This window comes from Pelodiscus sinensis, chromosome 23, assembly GCF_049634645.1.
Source record: "Pelodiscus sinensis isolate JC-2024 chromosome 23, ASM4963464v1, whole genome shotgun sequence".
NCBI lineage: Eukaryota > Metazoa > Chordata > Testudines > Trionychidae > Pelodiscus > Pelodiscus sinensis.
Window position 1 is genome coordinate 17,721,443 of NC_134733.1, and position 24,367 is coordinate 17,745,809.

The 24,367-nt window shown below is 50.7% G+C and overlaps 1 protein-coding gene across 4 annotated transcripts in view; it reads right to left on the reverse strand.

Moving 5' to 3' along the window:
• The window catches only part of LOC102450495 (uncharacterized), an 85,204-nt gene that overhangs the window by 20,481 nt on the left and 40,356 nt on the right, over positions 1-24,367 (reverse strand). For all 4 annotated transcript variants that reach the window (XM_075906715.1, XM_075906714.1, XM_006124659.4 and 1 more), the window contains exons 6-10: positions 20,120-20,202; positions 14,116-14,271; positions 13,651-13,950; positions 10,275-10,432; positions 2,387-2,595 (exon numbers count right to left, since the gene is read on the reverse strand). In XM_075906715.1, coding sequence (XP_075762830.1) covers positions 2,387-2,595; positions 10,275-10,432; positions 13,651-13,950; positions 14,116-14,271; positions 20,120-20,202 — 906 coding nt within the window. The remainder of the gene's footprint in view (positions 1-2,386; positions 2,596-10,274; positions 10,433-13,650; positions 13,951-14,115; positions 14,272-20,119; positions 20,203-24,367) is intronic.

Here is a 24,367-nt window from a genome sequence, read left to right on the forward strand (position 1 = left end):
AACACCATGCCTGCACAACTCGGAAAGTGGCGAGGGCCATATTACTCCAAAGAAAACAGCTGCGGGCCGCAAGTAGGGATGCTCTCCCCAAAAATACCGAACACCCAGCTAAAAATTTTTGTTGAGCAAAACAAACAAAAATGAAAAAAACACCACACCGCATGTCTCCACTTGGCCCCCTTGCATTTATCTCTCCTTCACCCTGCCTGGTGTCTTGGTGTCTTCCCCTTCCTGGCGTCTACCAATGTCCCACCCTCTGGCTCACGCCCCGTCTCCTCGCGCCGGAGCTGCACGCAGGCAGCCCAGCGGCGAGAATCGCTGCACTTCCCCCTCCTTGGAGGCACTCCACTCCTCCGCCTAGCCGGCAGATCGGATGGGGCCGCGCCACCCGTAGTTGTCACGGGCCGCACAGTGAGCCCCTGTGGGTCGCATGCGGCCCTCGGGCTATATGTTGTGCAGGCCTGATTTACACCCTGACCTGAGGTGGTTTGGGCCTCCCTCTGGTCAAACCCTGTGAAGTGACGCAAAGATAAAGGCTCTTCCCCCTCTCAAGCCTCAGCTAGGGTATGTCTACACTACCACCCTAGTTTGAACTAGGGTGGTTAATGTAGGCAACCGAAGTTGCAAATGAAGCCCGGGATTTGAATTTCCCGGGCTTCATTTGCATCTTGCCGGGCGCCGCCATTTTTAAATGTCCGCTAGTTCGGACTCCGTGCCCGCGGCTATACGCGGCACAAACTAGGTAGTTCGGATTAGGCTTCCTATTCCGAACTACCGGTACGACTCCTTCCACAGGCTTCATTTGCAACTCCGGTTGCCTACATTAACCACCCTAGTTCGAACTAGGGTGGTAGTGTAGACATACCCCTTGTGAATTACTCATGAACCATTTCCTTGCCTGATGATGAACTGTAGCATCCGATCAAATGGTCCTCCCTCCCTCTCCACCTTTGAATGGCTTCTCCTTGCAAATGCAGGATTAGGTGGCTGAACCTATCTGGGCAGTCTCAATGCAGCTGGAACAGCAGAGGGTCCACACCTAGCATGTACCAGGACCGGTTTCCTCCAGCTGCCCAGACTGAACCTTCCAAGGCCGTTGCAGTTGTCTGATGGACTAATGCAATTCATTGGCCTTTGTATTGGCTTACTCTTTGCCCTCAAAGGATGCTGGGAAATTCACTGCCAGGTTGGAGCTTGGAATCCCTCTTCCGAAAAGAAAAATGACGTGGGAGACTGAACTCAAGTCTCTTGCCAGAAACAGTGGAACGGGAGTCTCCATTTCTCTCTTATAGACAGGAGACAAACTGCCTCAGCCTGCGTGAATTCCCGGCACACTGCTTCTGTTTATAAGCATGTGCCCTGGAGAAAGGGGACAGGTCAAGGCTGGACGAAAGGGCTGCCCCACCCCCAATATCCAGGTGATGAAATGGACTTCCCAGATGACAGAGGAGAATAAGGGCAACAGCCTCCCCTGTAAATTACTAGACGCAGCCCCTTTCACCTTCCATCCCTAGGGAAACAGACTCCTTAGTCATTTATAAGGGCAGGAGGTGGGGAACCTTTTTTGGGTCAGGGGCCACTGACCCACAGAAAAATCAGTCGGGGCCCACACACAAGTGAGAAGCAGAAAAAAATCGTCACTGGCTGACTGAGAAGGCGAAAGACAGTCCTCACAGTCCCCTTGCACTCCAGAGCCTGGGGGTACGCGCCAAGCCCTGGGGGAGCAGCAGGAGGGCTGGAACACTGGCACAGGCGCCCCAATCCTGGGGGTGGCCCCGAGTCTTGGGGGCCGGATCCAGGCAAACCAAGGGCCACATCCAGCCCCTTGCCTGAGGTTCCCTGCCGGATGCCAGATGTTAAGCATGCTTCTTCCTGGGCGCAGCGGCATGGGTGTCAGGGGATTCCCAGAACCAGTCTCCATTTCTGCACGTGGCAAGGCAGGAAAGAGACGAGTTTTTAAAGCTCCTCGCAACTGGACTTTGTTCACAGCAAAACACGCCTTGGTTGTACCTGCGTTCTGGGCCTATTGGCACTAACCCTAAACCAGGCTTGGCCAGTACTTGAATGGGAGCCCTTCCAGCACACCAGTGGAGTGCATGAATTCATACTGGAGACAGTAGCAGCTGCAAGAAGCAGTCTCCTGCAGTGCTGAGAATCCAAACAGGACTGAGCTAGGGCATGAGACAGAGGAAATGAAAGGGATTAGAGATGTGGGCAAAAATGGCCCAGTTTGGATTTTTTCTAAAAAAAAAAAAAAAAAGTTATCTTGACAAAAATTTCAAATTAAAATTTCTCTTGCAGTTTTGGAGAGACTTCTTATATTAGTAACCTTCCCCCTTGGAAAGCATCAGTCATTATTGTACTTCACTGCATCAGGGAACCATACCCATCTCGAGCTCCTCATCATCTGTCCCTTCCTTGTCTCCTTCCTGATTGGCTATCTGAGGCTCTGCCTCTCTCTGTTGATTGGCCACCAATAGATTGCCATTCTGTATCTCCTGCTCAGGTCTGGTGTCTAGGTGAAGGCGCTTTGCGGAACTGTGCACGTGTTCCTCATCCATTTGAGCATTCACTTTGTTTACAATGTCTTGCCAGCTGCAACAAAAATAAAAAACAAAACTCAGAACAAGCCACACAGCAGTAAGCGCAAGAGACATTTCAAAGTGAGGTTTCATATTCTAAATGCAAACAGGAAAAAAAAAACCCACCCAAAACCAAACTCACATCCAACACATGCAAAACTGCCTAATTATACATCTTGGGAAAGGAGCAGATTGCATTAGTTAGCCCTGCAAGCTACATGGAAAAACCACAGAAGAATTAATATGCTACATAAGTGCAAGATAAAATACTTTATAAATTGAATGTATTATTATTAGAAAGCTTTAATCTCTTATTCATGCACGGTGATAAATTATCTATACTGCAGTGGTGATATTTCCTCTCACTCCAAATGAATACATTCTCATGCTTCCCACATATTAGAAGGCATAAATTTGCCTTCCTGGAAAAATACCAGACCAAACATCCTTTTTATGTCTCAGTAAGTAATAATGCTGCTTGTACCACAGACTTCTAAAATAATTGGGCCAAACTTTGAAGAACCATTATGGAGAACCGTGAAGTGTAGAATGCCTTCTTAAGATAAATAAGGCTTTAAGGAACTTGTTGCAAAGCAACCCTTCAGATAGCCTCCTACAGATCTACTTCAATAAAATCTTTCATATAAATTGGTTGTACAGGTTGAACCTCTCTAGCCCAACCTGACCGGTGCCAAACTAGAAAATTTGCCAGACTACAGGAGGTCAGTATGGTCTAGCAGCGTTACCCACACTTCCACTGCTTACTGGGCTCTTATTGAGACATTTAGGGGTAAATTAGAGCTAAATAGCAGCACAGAACAGCGAGAGACAGGACTGGTGGCTGTAAACAAACTTTATGGGACCGAAGGAAATTATGCCACACCAGTGGACATCCAGCAAACTAAATACATACTGGACCACAGATGTTGCCGGACCAGAGAGTGCTAGATTCGAGAGGTTCAACCTGTAGTAATTGTGACCAATGTTGTGGTGAAGGTCCCTTTGTCTACTTTGGGCAGTGGGGCTCTCTCTTTTAGAACTTGACCTCTGTGACCTGCCTGCCTCCGAGCTCTGTGGAATGATGGGCAGCACCTGGCCAGGTAGGCGGGGAGTTTGATCCTTCCCCATGAATGATATGCCAACCTGCTCCTGTTGCTCCCTGGACCTGCTCTGTCTGCCCACTTCCCTCTTTGCACGACAAAGGTTTTTTAATGACGGTTGGTGGCAAGACAGCCATCCTTCGCCTCAATGCTGCCAATTCTGTGCAGGAGTTCTACTTGTCACAGGGCTCAGAAGCCCATCTCTGCGTGGCCATCCAGAGGCCTGCCTATAAACGTGCACAGGAATGGAGCGGGGCATACAGGAGTGCAGAACGTAGAACATCCATGAAGACATTTTCCACAAGTGCCAGAAAGGAAGCATCTTTTATGCCAGGTACAAAGATGGCCCAGCCTTCTCCAACAAGGGAACTGCTCTCCACCCCGCTCCTGCAAAAACGCACTAGGAGGGGCAAAATTCAATCCCCCGAGCACTTCTGAAGATCTCTACCACCACCAGAGCCAAACCCAGACCTTGAGATTCACTCGAGTGGCACCTGCCTGCACCAAGCCTGAACTCAGCCTTGATTTCTGAGGAACGCCTTCACGTTTTTGGTGGCTGAACCTTGAAGGTTCAACATCTGGGTACAGCCTCCCAAAGACCAGTTTGCTTCTCCAGAACAGCAACATTCCACCAATGCTGGAGGCAGAGACTTTCAGGAGTGGCAAACGAGGCGGAAGTACCAGAACGTAAAGCCTCGAAAAATGGCTCCGTTTAAGTTCAGACTTCTGCTTTATGCAGCCTGAAATCCCCGATTCAGAGGCACATGCCAGTCAAGATTTTCAAACCTGCCTAAGAGATTTGGACACTCAGGTGCCATTAACATTAGTGGGACTGGTGCTTCCAACTCCCTTAGGGCACATATTTACTTTGTAGGCTTATCCTAGGCTCATACACACAAACACGTGTTAGTTTAAGCCTTCCTCGGAGAGTCCCCATTGCTCCGGCATTCGTTCCCTATACTCTGTATATCTGTGTCAGATTCAGAGCTGCAGCTACCTGCATCAGGCACAAAGATTTCTGGGAGCGTATCCCCGAGTTCTTGGTACCAAGCCAATGGGAGCCTCTCAAGGATTGGGCTCTTGACAGAACTGGTCTGTCTTCTCCAGACCAGTGTGTGGAAGAGGCTTCAGCTCAGTACACTCCTCCGCTCTGCCTGTTCCAGCCAGGCTCAGCTCATAGAGCATCACAGAATCCTAGAGCTGGAAGAGACCTCAGGAGGTACAGTCCAGTCCAGCCCCCTAACCAAGGCAGGACCAACCCCAACTAAATCAATCCAGACAGGGCTTTGTGAAGCTGAGACTTTAACACCTTTAGGGATGGAGACTCCACTACTTCCCTAGGTAACCCATCCCAGTGCTTTACCACCCTCCTAGAGAAATAGCTTTTCCTAATATCCAACCTAGACCTCCCTAACTGTAACCTGAGACCATTGCTCCTTGTTCTGCCATCCGTCACTACTGAGAATAGCCTCTTTCCATCCTCTTTGGAACCTCCCTTCAGGAAGTTGCAGGCTGCTATCCAATCCCCCCTCACTCTTCTCTTCTGCAGACTAAACAAACCAAAATCCCTCAGCCTCTCCTCATAGGTCATGCTCTCCAGCCTCCTAATCATTTTGGTCGCCCTCCGCTGGATCCTCTCCAATGCGTCCACATCCTTTCTATAATGTGTGTGTGTGTGGCGGGGGGAAAGGGGGAGGTGCGGCAGAACTGGACACAATATTCAAGATGTGGCCTCATCAGAGCCGAATAAAGGGGAATAATCATTTCTTTGGATCTGCTGGCAATGCTGCTCCTAATGCACCCTAATACGCCATTAGCCTTCTTGGCTACAAGGGCACACTGTTGACTCATATCCAGCTTCTCATCCACTGTAACCCCCAGGTCCTTTTCTGCAGAACTACTACTTAGCCATTCAGTTCCCAGCCTGTAACAGTGTTGGGATTCTTCCATCCCAAGTGCAGGTCGCTGCACTTGTCCTTGTTGAACCTCATCACATTTCTTTTGGTCCAGTCCTCTAATCTGTCCAGGTCACTCTGGACCCTGTCCCTGCCCTCCAGCGTATCTACCTCTCCCCCTAGCTTAGTGTCATCTGCAAACTTGCTGAGGGTGAAATCCATCCCCTCACCCAGGTCATTAATAAAGATGTTGAAAAAACTGGTCCAAGAACTGATCCTTGGGGCACTCTGCTAGAAACCGACTGCCAACCTGACATCGAGCCGTTGATCACTACCCGTTGGGCCCAACAGTCTAGCCAGCTTTCTATCCATCTTACAGTCCATTTATCCAATTCATACTCCCTTAACTTGCTGGCAAGAATATCGTGGGAGACTGTATCAAAAGCTTTGCTAAAGTCAAGGTATATCACATTCACTGACTTTCCCATATCCACAGAGCCAGTTACCACATCATAGAAGCTAATCAGATTGGTCAGGCACGACTATCCCTTTGTGAATCCATGTTGACTATTCCTGATCACTTTCCCCTCTTCCAAGTGCTTCAAAATGGATTCCTTGAGGATCCCCTCCATGATTTTTCCAGGGACCGAGGTAAGGCTGACACATCTGTAGTTCCCTGGATTGTCCTTCTTCCCTTTTTTAAAGATGGGCACTATATTTGCCTTTTTCCAGTCATCCGGGATCTCTCCCAATCTCCACGAGTTTTCAAAGATAATGGCCAAAGGCTCCGCAATGACATTTGCCAACTCCCTCAGTACCCGCGGATGCATTAAATCAGGGCCCATGGATTTGTGTGTGTTTAGTTTTTCTAAATAGTTCCTAACCTGTTCTTTCCCCACCAAGGGCTGTCCAGCTACTTCCCACACTGCGTTGCCTAGTGCATTTGTCTGGGAGCTGACCTTGTCCGTGAAGACAGAGGCAAAGAAAGCATTGAGTCCATCAGCTTTTCCCACATTATCTGTCGCTAGGTTACCTCCCTCATCCAGTAAGGGCCCCACACCCTCTCCGATCACCCTCTTATTGCTAACATGCCTGTAGAAACCTTTCTTGTTACCCTTCACATCCCTTGCCAGCTGCAATTCCAGTTGCGCTTTTGTCTTCCTGATAAGTCCTCTGCATTCTTGAGCAATATATTTATACTCCTCCCTAGTCATCTGTCCACTTCTTGTAAGCTTCCTTTGTGTGTTTAAGCTCACCACGGATGTCCCCGGTAAGCCAATCTGGTCACCTACCATATTTGCTTTTCTTGCTGCGTATCTTGCATTTAAAGCCAGCATGCTGCCCCCGCGCAAGCTGTTAGAAAGGAACTTGTAGCTGGAATGTCACCCCGGATCACCCCATCGGAGAAACAATCAAAATGTAAATCAACCCTCAAGAGCTCCTTTGGAATCTGCTGCTGATCTAATCCACCCGGCAATAATGCCTCACATGGGACAAATGGCTTCTTTGCCTCTGAGTGTATTTTTGGCATTGACCTCTCCAAGAGAATGTCACTTTGATGCCCCCGCCCCTCCACACACACTATCCAGTAACATGACAGTCCCTAGCCGCTCTGACGACTTCTTGCAGTTTGATCCATTCAGGGAGAATGCCCTGTCAGTGCCCTGCTGCAGCCTCCATCTCTAGAGCCCTGTGCAGATACACAAATTGTATCCATATCTGCAAAACTGAGCCGAGGATACCTGCACTGACATCCGTGGATGCGGATACCCATCGATACATAGCGGATATCCGTGGATTTGCAGGACTCTGTCTCCTCATGCCAAATGGCTCATTGCTTGAATGCTCTGACTTATTTACTGGTGACGAGCTCCCCTCTGTGTTATATGCAACAACTCACAGCAATGAAATAGTCAGTCGAGGCCAAAGGCTGCATTTAATGACACCCATGTCCAATTTCCATGGCTCATCAAGCTAACCTCATCCATCTAGTATGTTTCCTTAAAGCCACTGGGAAGCTACTTATGGTTCTAGGGACTGTACAGATACAAAACAATTAGGGATGTGAATGGTTAACTGGTAGACCTTGCTCTTAACAGGTGAGACTTGCCGGTTGCAGTTAATCAGTAGGGTTTGGAGCAGCTCCCTGCCTGCCATATGGGGAGGGGGGGGGGACACACAGCTCCAGCCCACCTGCCCCCTTTTAATCAATTAAGTGATTAAACAGGATTTTAGATCCCTAACAACATGAGGCAGCGCCTGTCCTGAGGAGCTGGCAAGCTGAGAGAACACGACGGAGAGGGGGAAGGAAATGAAGGGTGATTGTCCCCATCACAACTCAGTCGACCATTCCGAAGTTGTCTCTCCCCCAGCGTGACTGGATCTGCAGATCTAATAGGAGCATCATCCTGTTTGTTTCAGTAAAATAAGTGGATGCAACCTGGAGACACGGAGGGAACAGATCACCTGAGAATGTTGGATTGGAGCCACACTTGGAACAACTGCAGTGTCAAAGTGTTTTCACACGCAGACTGCTCATTCTGCCAGCTGGACAGCAGAGACCTTCTCTTAGATTGTCAGGTCTTTGGGGGGTTTTGGGGAGTATTTTTGTTGTGTTTATACAGCACCTGGCAGAATGGGTCGTGGGCTATGACTGGGGCTGCTAAGCATGAATGCAATACAAACAATGAGTCTACATTTCCTGATCTGAGTGTAACAGTCACCCCCTACTTCTGAATCCACCTTTATTTGTAAACTGTTTCATTTAAATCATTGCTGTGGGGTGAGGCTGGGGAGGAGGGGTTCACTTTGCAGGGTGCTCTGGGGAGAGAGGACAACTCCAGCCCTCTCTCACCGCAGCAGCTTGGGGCCAGGTGAGAAGCGCCTCTCCATGGCTGCTGCAGCGAGCACAGATGGGGGAGAGGTGCATGTCCCCTGACTGGGGAAGGTCCAGGTTAGCCTGCCCTCTGCACTGCCCAACCAGAGTGAGGAATGCAGAGAACTATGCGCTTTCCTCTCACTCCCTGATGAAGGGGAACAGCCAGCAATGTTCCTGTATAAATTGGAGGAGGAGGGGGGACTTCAGCCCCCCCTCCCTTGTCCTCCCTAATGGTTGCCTGAAGTGCGGGAGGCTTGGGGGCATACTCCCAGACAGCCCCTTTTACCCGACTGGTGATTCGGTCTCTTTTCTGTAGGGTTTTATGAGTAGCAACCCCATTCCAGGCACATCCCATTGTCCTGGCACAACCAAACCCTGCACTTGCTTTAAGTTGTGATAAGAGGCGGCTGCAAACCGAATTTGGTGCTCCTTGCTCTTACTGTTTAGGAGAAGCTCTTGAACAAACCGACAGACAGACGGACAGAGACACAAACGCTCTCAAATGTATCGTAGATTACCCAAAGAGCATTCGTCTCTTCTCCCATATACCATGGAACGAAGGCCGAGTAATACAGGTTGCTGTACAAAGAGGCCTTCTGCATTTGTCTAATAAAAACTACAGCCCCAAAGAAGCTGGGAAATTTCCATAGTAAGGCTTCACCTAAAAGAAAAATTGTGCCTGTTTTCAATCTCTTCAGTTAAACCTGTGCAAGCCGCTGTCTGGCCACAATGAAATGGGTTTACATTTACCGCATTAAGCTAAAGTCAAGATAAGCCAATTGTAAAATAATTCAAGTGCATCTACTCAGGACGGCGCACCTGAGTTTTACTGGAGAGTTAACAAACCTCTTAAATCAGTGCAACCTATGTATGTAGACAAGGCCTAGGTGTCCACCTTACAATCACACAAGGCTCTTCCAAGCAGCTTCCCCCGCTGGTATGACAGAGACATGGATCCAAGCAGCAGCTCCACCCACGAGATGGAAAGAAATCCACAAGAGAGAAAAGTGCAGAAGCTTCCCCTCAAACCCAGATGCAAGGCCAAGAGACAGGCGCATCCCAGTTGCCTGCCACCTCTCAATTACCATAGAACCTCGAAGATGACAAGCCTTCAGCTCTTGCTCTGGTCGTTCCCACAGAGCTTGATGGGTTACTGATTAATTAGTGGAAAACACGACGGAACTTCTGCTTAATGCCTCTTAATTAGAGGAGCTGATGGGATTGCTTAACGGCCCTGCTGCTGAAGACGCACGGGCTCCGCTGTGCTGTATTTTGTCAGCCTGCTAAACACCATTTTCATTTCTAACTTCCCCGCTGCAGAGAGGTTGGCAGAATCAACTCGAAATCGTGCACTGCCATTTCTGCCAGCTATGGCTCAATCCATGCCCTGCACCTTCCCCAACAGAAGCCCCCGCTTCCCCGCAGTCTCTTCCTACTGCACAATGCCTACAGGAGTGGCAGCCACAGCCCACCTCACTGGCTAAATGCAGCCCGTGCAGAGTTCTGCACCATGGCACCATGTTGCCCTCATCTTCCACATGGAAATAGAACCCACCAGGCCATGCATCCCAGCATGCAATGCTGCATCGTGACATGAGTGGCCTGCAGCCGGAAGCATGCTGGAGCATTGCATGGGCAAATCAAGAAGGAGCAGAGCTTGCTGGGACCTGGAGTCTCCATTTGTGCCTCTACATATGGAAGAGGACATGGAACAGTCCCCTCTCCCCCAGCAAAGAGAAAGGTTCAGTGGGCTTTCATGACTTTCTTTAGCCTTCTTCCCCCTGAATGCGCAAGTAGAGGAGAGCCCAGCTGTACAAACCTTTGCAGTTGGGCCTGTTTGTTGCCTGCTGAGGGATGGTTGGCCAGAGCTGCCTCCTTCTCCGACGTAGATGGGTGTTTCGGATGTGGCACTTCCCCTCTGGGAGCGTGGTTTTCCTCACTGGTTCTCCCCGGAATGCTCCCCACCACTTTGTCAGCCTGCAGAGAGAGTGAAGAACGGTACAATCTACCCGGCCTCTTGGACTCACTGCCCCTCACGTTTGGATCACATCTTTCAGCAGGGAACATTCGGATAGGAATTGCTCTGCGGGGGGAATGCATTCGCTGCCAGCCATGCTACCATTTTCTGAGTTAAAAAAAAAAAAAAGAAAAAAAAACTTCTGTTGGGTGGGCTAAGTGATCTGTGATTGCCTGTCCTCAGCAAGCCAGTGTCCATGGAACAAAAGGGTCCTTAACATAAGGGCATAGTAATTACCATGTAACTACAATGCAGTTAGAGTGGTTATAGTGTTGTTTGGTTTGCCAGGGCGCAATTAACACGTACTCATCTTCACAACATCTGTAGAGACATGCCTGTGATATTAACAACCCCATTTTACAATGGAAGAACCGAGGCATCAGGTGGCTTGTCCACGGTCACACAGGAAGTCTGTGGCAGAGTAGGGAGTTGAACCTTTCTTCTGCATCCCGGGTACCCCAGTCACTGAACTATCCTGCTGAGTACGTACAAAATGTCCTTACTCAAAGGCTGAGGACAAGAGTGTTTCTGGACCAGGCCAGCATGTAAATCCACATGGGATTTGGAAGATAATATAGTTGGGGGGGTGGTCCCCAAACCAAAGACTGCATAAAAGACGACTATAGTGATGCAGAGAAATAGGCACTGACCGATCAGGGACCAGCATGGCAAACATCTGAGGTTTCGGGTGTCTTTCCCCCACCCGCGCTCTAGAATTAATTCTCCCGCTCTCCGATCTTCCCGCATTCACCGATGCCCAGCTCCATTTCTCGTATCCCTACACCTGGCCAAGGAAACATGTTCGGTTTATCTGCCAGACACAGAGACCCTTCAGCTGGGGGTTCCTGGCTGTGCTGCAGACTCGCTGTGTGGACCTAGGCAAGTCACTATCCAGCGGGAGTCAGCGGGAGCGGTGAGTGCTCAGACCTCTGGAACAAAGGTCCTTGAAATGTCTGCAGCAGCTGGAACACAGGGATGACAACACGCCCCCCACCTTAGGGGAGGACCCCCCCCTTGGGCAGATAAATTCGTGACAGCCCCAAAGAGCGCCAATGGCATGCTGAAGAGCACCACAGAAAAAGCCGTAAATAACTAGAATAAATATGGATGAGCAGCACTATAAAGGAAGCAGAGGACCGGGCTGGTCATCCCCTTATTCTCTGTTCCTTGGCTGACAGTGGAGTCAGTTCTACTCAGCCTGTAGTTAATTTTATGGCCCTGATCCAAAAGCCATTGGAGCAAATGAACAGGCTCCCCCTGCTCTGCGGAGGAGACCCCAGGTCCAGCTCTGGGCTGTAGCTAGATGGTAAAGAGGGTAGAAGGGACGAGGGTCGATGAAGACACCCGGGGTGAGTTATTTGCCAAACAAGCATCCTCCAAGGAGCAGGAATCCCTGCAGCTATGGGAGTGCAGGCTCCAGCCCTCTCTGAACCACAGTCTAGCAGTTTACAAAGGGAGCAAACCAAAGTCTAGCGAGAACTGGGGAAAGGAGCAGCGGAAACCATCCGAACACTTCGTTACAAAGTGCCTGGCTGCGCCTCAGGCCAGCAGTCAGCACTCTCCTCCCAGAGGACGTCCAGGGATGAGGAAACGCAAACGTCTCCCAAGGATTGTTCCCTGCAGACCAGCCAGAGAGTCACCCTTTCCCTTCGCTCAGAGGGAAGAAATCGCCAAATGAAAATGAAAGCTGGAAACCAAAAGCTGGCAGACGCCGGGGGGAGGAAGAGAGTCCTCACTCCTCACCAGCCACAATAAAAACACCCTGCTGGCTCGCAACAAACCTAGGGGCAGCTCTCGCTGCAGGCTGGCACGCTCAATCCTGCCCCAGCATTCCAGGGACTGAACGGGGAGGGGGAGGAAGAGGAGATGCACGTTAATACTGATGGAAATGGTCAGATTCTAATGCAACCCTGCTCAGAATTCAAGATCTGCCACGCTCCATGGCAGGGACACCCCCGGACGTTTGTCAATGGGAGCGCACTCGTCCCCGCAGTAGGGCTGGGCCTGGCTCCCCACACTCGTTGCCATGACCCAGTACGCAAGATCACAGTGCCACCGATTTCACTCACCACAATTTGACCCGACGTGTCATAACGAGGGCACGGCAGGGCTGAGGCACTGCAGGACGGGTCACAGTGCCACTCAGTTTAGGGGGCCCCTCAAACGAGAGCCTGGGACAAACTCCTCCTCCCCGGGCGTCCACGCCCCCGCCGAGGGTGTGCAGGGTGCGGAACGCGCCTATGGCTGCAGGCACCGCTGCGTCATTGCAGCCTGCAGGGAACCGACTAATTTTTATCGGCTATATATTTGAGAGAGTCTGTTGGTCTGTCTGTGTGTTCAAAAACTCCTCCTAAACGGCAAGGGCTAGGCCACCAAATTCGGTTTGCAGCTTCCTTTTACCACAACTTAAAGCAAGGGCAGGGTTTGGTTGGGCCAGGACAGTGGGATGTGCCTGGAATGGGATTGCTTCTCAGAAGACCCTACAGAAAAGAGACCGAATCACCAGGCAGGTGGAAGGGGCTGGCTGGGGTCGCCCTCTCCTATCTAGAGCCTCCAACTGCTCAGGCTCTCTCTAGGGAGGGCGGGGGGGGACAATCCCCCCCCCAATTCATACAGGGACATTGCTGGCTGCTCCCCTCAGTCAGGGAGCGAAGGGAAAGTGCAGTTTTATACATTCCTCACTCTGGCTTGGGAGCGCAGGGGGCAGCTGAGGGACATGCACCCCTCCCCTGGCTGTTCTTGCTGGAGCTGCTGTGGCCATGGAGAGGTGCTTCTCACCTGGCCCCAAGTTGCCACAGGCAGAGAGAGCTGGGGTTGCCTTCTCTCCCCAGTGAAGCCTGCATGCTGAACCCCTCCTCCCCAGCACAATGATTTCAGTGAAGCCTGGACATTTTCATTTTATTTTCCAAAAACAAAAACGAATGGAGCTAAGGACCCGAGTAATGCCGCCACGTATACCAGCTAGCACTAAATAAAAACGCCTACTTTCCAGGACAGGGAGCTGGTTTCCAGGCACACTGGTTTCACTTCCAAATGTTAAAAAAGGCTGCTGGACTCAGACAGATGCTGTGGGTCTCTCGGAGTCCCTGGCTCCCGGCCTGACAGCCTGGGCTGTCTAGTGTCACTAGCTCCCCCTTCGTCCCAGCCTGGATTACACAGCTGACTGCACTCCACTTACCGTGTTCCCATTCTGCACGCTGTTCACTGTCCGTGCGAATCGGATCACAGCGCCGTTCCCGTGCCCCTGCGGCCAGGCAGGCAGGGCTACTGGAGGTGGGTTACCTTCTTGCAGCGGGGCCGGATGGACAAACAGGACATCGCCCTGGGATCTGGGGCCATCGCTGTTATGTGAGGTCTGGCCGTGAGGCAAAGTCTCTTCTCCCTGGCTCCTGACCCCAGAGATCTGTGGCCTCATTAGGCTCCCACCAGGGGGCTTCTCCTGAGCCAAAGGGCTCAGAGGCATTTTGGCTGCAGACGCCTGGCAGGAGGAGAGAGGACAGTGCTGTATTCCTTGTGGAGAGTGGAACAGGGGCAGGGGGGCGAGAATTAACCCCAGGGACTCGCCCACCCCGCCAAGCAGCATTCCTTTGCCCAGAATGCCCCTGGTTTGAACCCAGAAAGGCCCAATGCCGGGGTACTTTACCTTCTGCCTAGAAAACGATAAACGGTTGCCGCCGGGAGCTGGGGGCTGTTCCTTCAATGCCTGGAGCTGCTGCTGTCCCTTCACAGGGCCCACGTCCTTGAAACTTGGCATCTTCTGCAAAGCTTCCTTGAGCTGCCTGAACTCCTCCATCTGGGTCTGGGGCAATGAGAAGGACAAACCAACACTCAGGTGACACAGGGTTAATATTTCCCTGCTGGGAAAAAACATTACTACAGAGGCCTGCTCCTCTTCCCCCCTGCCCCGCCCCCCCCCCCGCTGGGGCTGGACGTGCAGTTGTAGGAGCGTGCAAGGGGCTGGAGAGACCATTCATCTATTGTCCCGCACCACCTCGCCGAGGAACGCAGCCATCTGGTCTCTGCCACAGTCCTTCTCCCAGCTGTCCCCTGACCACACATCTGGCCTTCGTTTCAAACCTGATGGTGCCCTGCTTCTCTCATCCATGTTTTACATCGGAAATGCCGACCCGCGAAAACGCCTTTACAGACAGGGCTCTTCACTGCCCACCTCGCAGAGTGGCGTCTTCCTGCCTTTACTCCTCCCTGGTTTTCTGGTCCCTTTCGTTCTGGGACACACATACATGCATCCGTTCGGGTCAATGCTCTTTTCCATGGAGCCATTCCTCAGGGGACGTGTTCATTGCAAAGGGGTTGACACAGTGTAATTGGCTTAACTCTACTTGACAGTTCAATTCACTTCATCACAGGAATGAAAATGGATTCCCCTGGACTCCACAGGCAACATAACACACTTTCCTCTTTGCTGCGGCTCATCAGCTCACTTCCTTCCTCCCCACCCTGGAAGGTGAAAGGGTTTGAAAAAGGCTTTCAGAAAGGGCTTGACACTCCTGCCCGTTTTATTGATGGGGAAGTGTGTGGGGGGGGGGGGGGGGGGGAAGGGAATTCATCTGGTTGCCCAACTGGGAGGAGTCTTCCAAGCAGAGAGGAAAGTTTGGGAGGAAACTTCCCTGAGCAGCCGCGGATTTCAAGTCTCACCTTTGCAACTGTATTTTGCTTTCACCTCACGGGTAGTGGTGTGTGTGTGTGTGTGTGTGTGTGTGTGTGTGTGTGTGTGTGTGTGTGTGTGTGTGTGTGTGTGTGTGTGTGTGTGTGTGTGTGTGTGTGTGTGTGTGTGTGTGTGTGTGTGTGTGTGTTTTAAAAGAACAGCCCACCAGACAGCACAGGAAAGGAAGTGGAGAAGGGCTTGTGAGGTACATGATCAACCCAGCAGGGTGGGGAAGATTGGCTAACTGATAAAGCAGAGAGATGGCATCTTAGCAAACCCGGCATGCAGGGAGGTGGTTTTAAATAGCTTCTCGTAGAGCACAGTGTATTTCGAGTCTAGCCCAGAAGACTGCACATATGAACTCCTGGGTTCTTCTCCAGCTCCACCACTGACTCACTCTGCAAGGCCTTGGGCAAGTCAACTAGCCCTTCTGCTTCATTTCACCTGCCTATATTATCAGAACACCAGCTACTCAATGCCCCTATTGAGTCACAACGGCATGCCAAGTGCTCTGCAGCCCTGGGTAACCAACATGCTATGCACGTTCCCTTTGTAGACACGTTCCCGTCGCCTGCAGCACGAAGGCAGGGCTGGTACAAACCAACACTGCAGCAATAGAAAGAACTGCTGGCTGCTGCCAGGAACCTGGTACGTCACCCACTTGCTTAGCTACCAAGAGTGAAATCCTGGGACCAACAAAGTCAATGGCATCTAACTTCAACCCCTCTGTGCATAAAGATCTGATGATAGTCTAACCCTGTGGTGGACAACCCACAGGGCTCTGTGCGTGGCCCGTGAGGAGCAGCAGTGACAGTAACTTAACATCTCTTACAGGAACTGTCCTATTGCAAACCGGGTCTTTGCCAGCTCTTTAAATAGCCCACCGCAGGCTCTTGCCGGAGCTGAGCACTGGGCGCACCCGCTTACTTTCACCTCTGCCCATGAGACGTTGTGTTTACCGGTGCCCACATGCAAGGTTGCCAGATTCTGCTGGTTTCCATCTGTGTTGCTTTTTCCTCTCCTGGTATTACTAACGGGACATATACGTAAAGCTGATTGCACACAGCACTGTCTCAGAGCCGCTCCACAGCCAAAGTGCTGCGACTGTTCAATCTGCACCCCCCACAAATTCTACATACACAAGTACCGTGAGCAAAACTCCCCTATCCTGGGAGACTGTCTTGGTTATGAGAATCTTGCAGCCCATTGAGACAAAGGAGGCGACTCATGCGGCCCACCCACTAACCCAAGTTGCCCATTGCTGGTCTAACCACATGATCACACACTTGTTTTCCACAGGGCACAGCATCAGGCAGTGAAATAAGGTAACACCGGCAAAACTCAGCTTTGGCATTTCCTAATTTCTGACTACTTGACTTTGAACCCTTAACAGTCTTAACCTATTTTTTAAAACATCTGTGTATGCGTGCATGTATGTTCTGTACACACACACACACACACACAAAATACACTACATTGTCTGACTGTTTTGCTGTTATGTACCCACAACAGAACCCATGAAAGAGCATTTGAGAGCTGCTTAGCTGAAGAATAATTCACCCTTGATCCTGCATTCTCTGCCACGGTGCAAACGCTCTCAGCCCTGAGTGACCCAGACAAGAATATGTTAGCCACAAAGGTGACTCTCACCTGTAGCGCCTCAGCTTTTGACCCAGGCAGCTCCTGAAAAGCTGTCACCCTCCAAACTGCTCTTCAATGGTCTACATGAGGTGGCTTGTCTCAACCTATTTTGTAGGGGACAGGTGCCCACATCATAGGGATATAAGTGACTAGTCCCTCAACTAGTCGCTCCCCCTCCCACCCTTGCTGCCTCTATCAGGGGGGTTGCTGGTGCCGGTGCTGGGGGGAGCCAGCTTAAAAGCTGGTTCCACCCAGCACCGTCTCCACAGAGGGCAGGGGGGTAGCGGGGACTGGGTGCTGCACCTCTGCTTTGTAAATATATTAAAGAGCCTGCTAGCTATTAATACATTTAAAAAGCAGACGCGTAGCAGGGAAGACCTGGCACAAACCAGGACAGCCAATTCCCAGCTCATGACGGGTCCCTCACGCTATACACCAGCCTTTTAAATGTATTAAGAGCCTACTGGCTATTTATATTTTTAAAAGGCGGAGTTGCAGAGGGGTTAGTTCCCGGAGCCAGGAGCTAACCCCGGTGCAGCTCCCCTGCTTATCGACTAATCGATGGAAATTCCATCGCCCAATCCACATTGGAAGCTATTTCTGAGAGCTTTGGTAAAGAAGCCAGAATGACGAACGCATGCAAAGGTTGAGCAGCAGCCAGAGGCTGTTGGGTGGTCAACACGTCTGGAGAAGCTGGCATTACCTGCCGTTTGTGGGGCTGGTTAACAGTGCTGGCCTATCTGAATCCTAGGAGGCAGGTGGCAGGCCTACCCCAAACAAAAGACCTGCCCCCACAAATGAGGGAGAGGCACCAGCACCCGGCTGATTTCTCGGGACAACAGACACAGGAGTGAGGGGCAAAGGCGCAAAACAAAGGTGCCGGGTGGAGACACCAAGTGGAGGACTCCGGACAATGCCCACCGCTCCCTGGTGGAAGGAGCAGATGCTGCTGGAACTCTGCCCGGATTCATGAGGGACAGAAACAGGCCTCAGAGGAGGGCGTTGGATTGACTGGCGTCCTTCATTCCTCCTCAGACTGGACACATCACAGACCAGGCCTGCGCAAGCTGCCTCAGTCATGTGGAGGAGGCAGTTCAGCTACCGGGCTAGTGCCGGAGCATGTTAGTGGTGGTGGGAACATGGGCACCTGCCCACAGGGAAAACCTACTGAGGTGCTCCTCAGCCATCCAATTAAATTGCCAACTGGGCCAGCAAACAGCTGCTCCAAAAGTGGCTGCTTTCAGATCCCAGCGACCTGGATAAGAGCCAACAACCGGGGCTGGGTTCAGGTAATGAGCCTGATGTGATGAACCTCTTCTCAAAGATGGTGCTTCCTGGAGCCATCCAGAGCAGAGCAGGCCAGGAAACAAGAACAATCCTGAAAACTCAGGGAAGAAAAATCCCCTGCCCTCCAGGCCTTCGCATGCACAGCACTTGGCACAGGGGAAGGATCCGCTGTCAGCCGCATGCAAGCACAGCCAGCCCTGTGCTTCTGAGCTTAGCCCCCGGCCCAGGAGAGCGGTTGACAACAGGCTGTTAATTAGCAACAGAAAATGCTAATTCAGCCAGTGACAGGACTTCAGAAATATCGACAAAGCCGCTGGAGAGCCTGGCCCATTTTGAGGGCCTCAGAAAGACACTGATCTCCCCCTGGGTCCCTTCTTTCCTTTGGTTACCTGCCCGAAAGGGGTCGGCATCCTCCCCCGCCTCCCTTGTGGAGCGGCGGGAGCCGCGTGGAGGCCGGAGCGTGACAGCACGCACCTCTCCAGGAAAACTGCCTGCGTTCTATCCTCCTTGCTGCTCAGGCTTCCCTCGCGGCCCCGCTGGCCTCAAAACTTCCACCCTCCCTTGACAGTGGGCAATGGCAACTGGTGTGTACAAGGCCTCCCCCTTTGCAAAGGTGCCAGCGCACGAAGCAGCGAGAGAGCCATTTCTACCATAGCTGAATTCCTATTTGTATTTCCTAGAAAGTCCCCCTGGGCAGGACTGCCCTGCCCTGCTATTGCTCCCTGCAGTTAATTCAGTAGCCGCTGGCAGAAGGTGACCGAACGCCACGCGGGATGGAAACGTTCCTGAGATCTGGGTTTAATGACCCGCGCTGGTTATGGCGGGAGGACGTCTGCCCACACAGAGATGAGTTAATGCTTTCTTCTGACTCAGCCACACAGCAGGGATCCTTGTGACTCCAACGGCTTGGCCAGGCCCAGTGCACAGAGAGGTTTCCTGGTCCTGAAAGCCGCTGTCCTGCTCCACCAACCAAATCACCTTTGCCGTGTGGGGAAAATCCAATAACTCCAATTGTGTCTAAAGGGGGGACTGTGCAGAAATCAAAACTCTCTGAAAGAAAACTGCTGTAAGGGTTAAAAAGTTTTCCAGATCTCTCCCTGTATCAGAGTGAAATCAAATTAACTCTAATCAAAGACCCTTACGAATGACTCTCTCAAATTCATGGATACTCCTAGTCTGTCACAAATTATCATGTAAACTCTTATCTTTGTCGCAGTTTGCCTTGTAAGACCACTCACTCCACATTCTCATGTGCCTTTGTTTTGTAAAACTTACTTCTAGCGCTCCTGGGGTGAACAGAAGTCTCAGAGTACTTCTGCTGAGACTTTGATATGTTAAAGAAGAACAATCCACAACTGAACTGTCTAAGCATTCTGTATATAGGATACCTGAATCTGTCTGTCAGGGCTGCTGCTTCACTCTTGGAAGTGACAGCCTGCATGCATGCATCATAAAGTTTTCTCTTCTAGGTTTCTCTCCTGCCTCACTGATTTGACCTCCGGCCTCGGACCCTTCTGGGGGCTCTGTACCCCAGGGGAGCGAGATTTCCCCCTCAGCCGCCACCGCCTGCATTTTCCATTTGGTGTTTGCATTGCGGCCCTGACGCCGCATCTCAGTTAGGGAGCTGGGCCCTTCACACGAACGCCCAATGAAAGCCAATCCCTGAAGAGCCGCTTGCCACATGAGCGAGGATTAGCCCTGGAGACTGCAGACCACTGGAGAGCAGCTGCCAAGATGGCACCATCGCAAAGCACGCTGCAAGCGCATCACTTTAAAAGGCCACTAGTGCCGGTCAAGAGCTCAGGGAAACCCAAAGCTCAGGAGATTCCAGCCCTTAGCGCCTCTCAGCTGGCAGCAAAGCACAGTGTCCGAGTGAGGGTGTTTGCCCGCTGAGTCACTAGACCAAACCAGCTTCCCAAGCACAATCCTGTGGCCAGCAATCCCGCTGGGAAGCCTTCTCCAGTTGGCAGGTTAGAGACACCTGACTTCAGGATCAGGCCTGTGCATTCCGACTACCGTCCCACGACCCCAGCGACAGCCCAGCCTCCATTACCTGAGCATCAAGGAGCTGAGAGTGGACATCCTGGTGGGCCTGCCGGAGGAGCTTGCTCTCCTCTCGGAGTTTGGAGACGGTATCTGCAAGGGGAGAGAGAGGACGCGGGTGAACACGACAGCTCGGCTAAGCGCCGCTTCTCGCTCACATCCCGCTCTCCCAGATGGAAACGCCGGGGCTCTCCAAGCATGAGGAAGAAGAGCAAGTGGCACCACCGGAATGTCCTGTGCGATACAAGCCACCAGCCCCTCCTGTCGCCCCAAGTAACTCCCTCCTCTGGACACAGATGAAGCACCACACAACAGCCCTTTTACGCCCTTTGCTAGGTCAGAATAGGAGGATTCCCTTCACTAGCAGCTCAGCTGTTCTGCCATTTATTGACAGGCTGGTAGCAACACCAGAGTCTCTTCTCTGGAAGGAAGACACCTCAGGCCAGGTATCTGTGACAGAGTACAGTCAACTCTCAAGCACCAGGGTGGGCAAATACCGGCTTGTGGGCTGGATCCAGTCTGCTTGATTAGCCCCTGGGAGGCCCCGACGCCACCGTATTTACTTGTGTGCCTGCAGGTATGGGGGCATCACAGCTCCTGCTGGCTGTTCCCAGTTATTGGGAGCTGTGATTACAGAAAGTGCAGGTAAAAATAGCAGCCGCAGCCTATCAGGTGCTAACCCTGGTGAACCACGGCCGTTTTATTGCTCATCCACCGCTTGTCAAGAATGTAAGCAACTGCAGAGCGCATCCAACCAGGGGGCCAATCCAGTACATCTGCCTGCCTCCAATCTCTCTGCCAACCAGCTGCTTCAAAGGAGGGTGCAAGAAAGCCAGGAGGAGTCAGTTCTGTATTAACCTGGCTGTGGGAAACATTCTACACACACACACACACACACACACACACACGCACCTTGGTGCAGTGTGAAGGAAGTAAGATGGTTGTTGTGCCATTAGCCTTCAGCCTCTTCCCCTGCTTCCCCCCATTAAACTGCATGGCTTTGTCTAGACTGGCAAGTTTTTCCGCAAAAGCAGCTGCAAAAAACTTGGCCGCTTAAATTTCTGCAAGAACACTGACCATCTCATGTAAGAAATCAGTGCTTCTTGCGGAAATACTATGCTGCTCCCGTTCGGGCAAAAGTCCCTTTTGCGCAAAAGGGCCAGTGGAGACAGCTCAGATTTGTTTTACGCAAAAAAGCCCCGATAGCGAAAATGGCGACTGGGACTTTTTTGCGCAAAAGCGCGTCTAGATTGGCACGGATGCTTTTCCGCAAAAAGTGCTTTTGCAGAAAAGTGTCCGTGCCAATCTAGATGCTCTTTTCTGCAAATGCTTTTAATGGAAAACTTTTCCGTTAAAAGCATTTGCGGAAAATCATGCCAGTCTAGACGTAGCCCATTGCTTTTTCAGAGACCAGGGTTTCCAACACCAGCCTCCCACAAAGGAAAGATTTACCAGCGAGCTTAGAGTTAATACAGGAATGATATTGTACCAAATGAACGAGCTGCCTGGAAGATGGGCATTGAATATCAATATCACAGGCTGAAGTCAGACTCCTTGAGTAGGTTTTTTTCCCCACCCCTAAGTGTTTTTTCCTGATCTTTATTCCCCCTTTGCTTTGATAGAGGATCGTTTTCCTCGCTTAGTTTTTCTAAGAGGGATATGGAATTAAACATTTGGGTTATCTATTTAGCTTGCATGTAGGGTTTCTCTTTCCACCCTGGGAAAAAAAAAAACATCAGCAGTTTTTGCTTTCTCTGATCCAATTCAGGGGCAAGAAATGAACCTCAAAAACCTCATGCCTAATTAAAAACTGAACTAAATAGAAACACTTGGCAGGAATTAAAGGCATCAGCATTCCCCGCAGCAATTTTACCATGAGAAGCAGTTTAGATACACGCACCACTAATTAAAAAGGGAAGGTTTAATTTACTCCAAAATTTTGGTGTTAGAATTTATGAGGCCTAATATCCAAACAAAAACAGGTTAATGAAAAAGTAGTTTACAGAGGGGTGAGAAGATTCCATTTAAATATTCTCCTATAACACAGGACACCCAGATGCTGCAATGCTAGACTAGTACAACTGGAAGTGACTCTGGCTAATTTAGCTTCACTCTCCTTGCTGAATGAAATGAAAGGGAGAGGCAGTGTGGTTCAGTGGGTAAAGCAGAGGCCTAGGATTTAGAAATAGCTGATGCTATTCCCAGCTCTGTCACCCACCTGCTGTGCAATCTTAGGCAAGTCACTTCCTAGCTCTGTGCCTCAGTTTCCCCTCCTACTCTTTGTCTATTCAGACTGTAAGCTCTTCAGGGTAAAGAGTGAACACAATGAGGCCCAGATCTTGACTGGGGACCTCTGGGCTCTGAGGGAATACAAGAAACAGCGAGCGTAAGTTAGTTACATTTTCCAAATCATCGCAGCTTTTAGTGATTTAGGCCAAGAATGTTTAAAAATATTAAAACAGCATGGTCTGGATTTTCTGAGCTCCAGCTTAACCAGAGGTTAATTGATACCCCCAGGACTGTAGTAAATGCAACTCTGTTGCCCTGTGGCTCCACCGCTGCGTTACTTAGGGGGCTCCGCCGCTTAAGCTCAAATCCCAGGAACACCCAAAATCCACAGATGGGAGCAACTGGTTAGTTAAACCCCTTCACTCATCCACCATGCTTATCTTGACGGGGGCTCAAATGCAAATTGAAGGGGCTTTCCTTCAGTGTGTGGGGTGCACGGTACGGCTCCTCCTCTGCTCTCCAGTCATTCGGGGCTGGGCAGAACCAGCTTTTGGGCCACTGCCTGGACCACCCGCAAATGCTAAATGGAGAAACGTTCTAGAAGTGGGAGAAACCCCTGATGCAGTTCAGAGCCTGAGGCCCAGGTCTCTTTGCTCAGTCCATTCAGATCAGGTAATTTCGTGATGGTCCACTCTACACAAGGGTCTTTCACTGTTTCCCCATCATACAACCTAAGCACATCACGCTCCTTCCATATTTATCCTTTGCATGCCTGTGAGATAGCACTGTCCTAGCAGGCCTATTTTATAGAAAGAGAACTGAGGCCAAGTGATTTGACCAAGGTCACACCAGGAAGCCAGTGGCAGATCAGAGAATTCAACCCAGGTCCTCCAAGAACTACAATAGGGCCTAACCACTAGGCCATCCTTTCTCTACCCTGTTACATGCCAACTGCACGTGGAATGGTGAAGAATCAACATGGCCTCAGAGTCCCATTGGGTGTTGTCACTACACTGTACCCATGCACGGGGAATGCTCCTGACTTGACGACCCTTTGGCGACACTCCCCGGGGTTTTATTAAAGTCAGATGCAGTAAGATACAAAGGCGCTTGGGCCAGAGAGAAAGTGACAGGATGAAAATGTATTAGAAACGACCATGGCACATTGCAAAGAAATGGTGACTCAAATCAATAACACCTGCAATGATTATTTAAAAAAAAAAAAAAAAAGAGAGGGAAGAATGAGGAGAACCCAAGGGAAGATCTAAGAACACTGGAACCAAACAGACTGCACGCAGGAGGAGGAAGACACAGAGGAATGTAGGAGAAGGAAAGAGGAGAAAGTCCCTGGGTCAGAGCTGATGTGGATGCACTAAAGTCAGTGGGAAGAGACGATATTAAGCAATTTACAAGTTACTTCAATGTAGGGATGTAAAATCCTATTTAATCATTTAACTGGTTAACCATTTAAATGGGACCTTGTGGGAAGGAGGGCTGCTCCAGCCCGAACTGGCTGGCCACGCCACAGGCAGCTCCAACTGAGCTGGAGCGTGTCCCTGAACTAGGGATGTCAGCAGTTAACCTTACCAGGTGAAACTCACTGGTTTCCGGTTAAACGGCAGCCCCACCAGGCTAGGGCAACCTCCCGCCCGGCTCAGGTCAAGCCCGACCACCAGTTAATTAGTAAGCATCACCTGGTAAGGGTGACACTTACTGGATAACCGGTTAACCACTGGTATCCCCAATTCAATGATACTCTAAGGAAGAGAAAACGCGAGTGAATGGTATAAAAGCTGCTGATGCGCATTTTTAAAACTTTAAGGAGATACGACACTGTGTGCAAATTATCTCCAAGTGAAGGGGATACCACATGGCATGAAAGTATGGGAGTTGATGAATGAAAAATATTTGCATGGAAGAGTGGACACTTGGAAGGATCAGGGCGGATTCACGCTGGGAAGGGGTACAATGGAAGCCGTATTTGTTCTACAAACCCTTATGGAGAAAAGAGATGGCAACACAGGTCTGT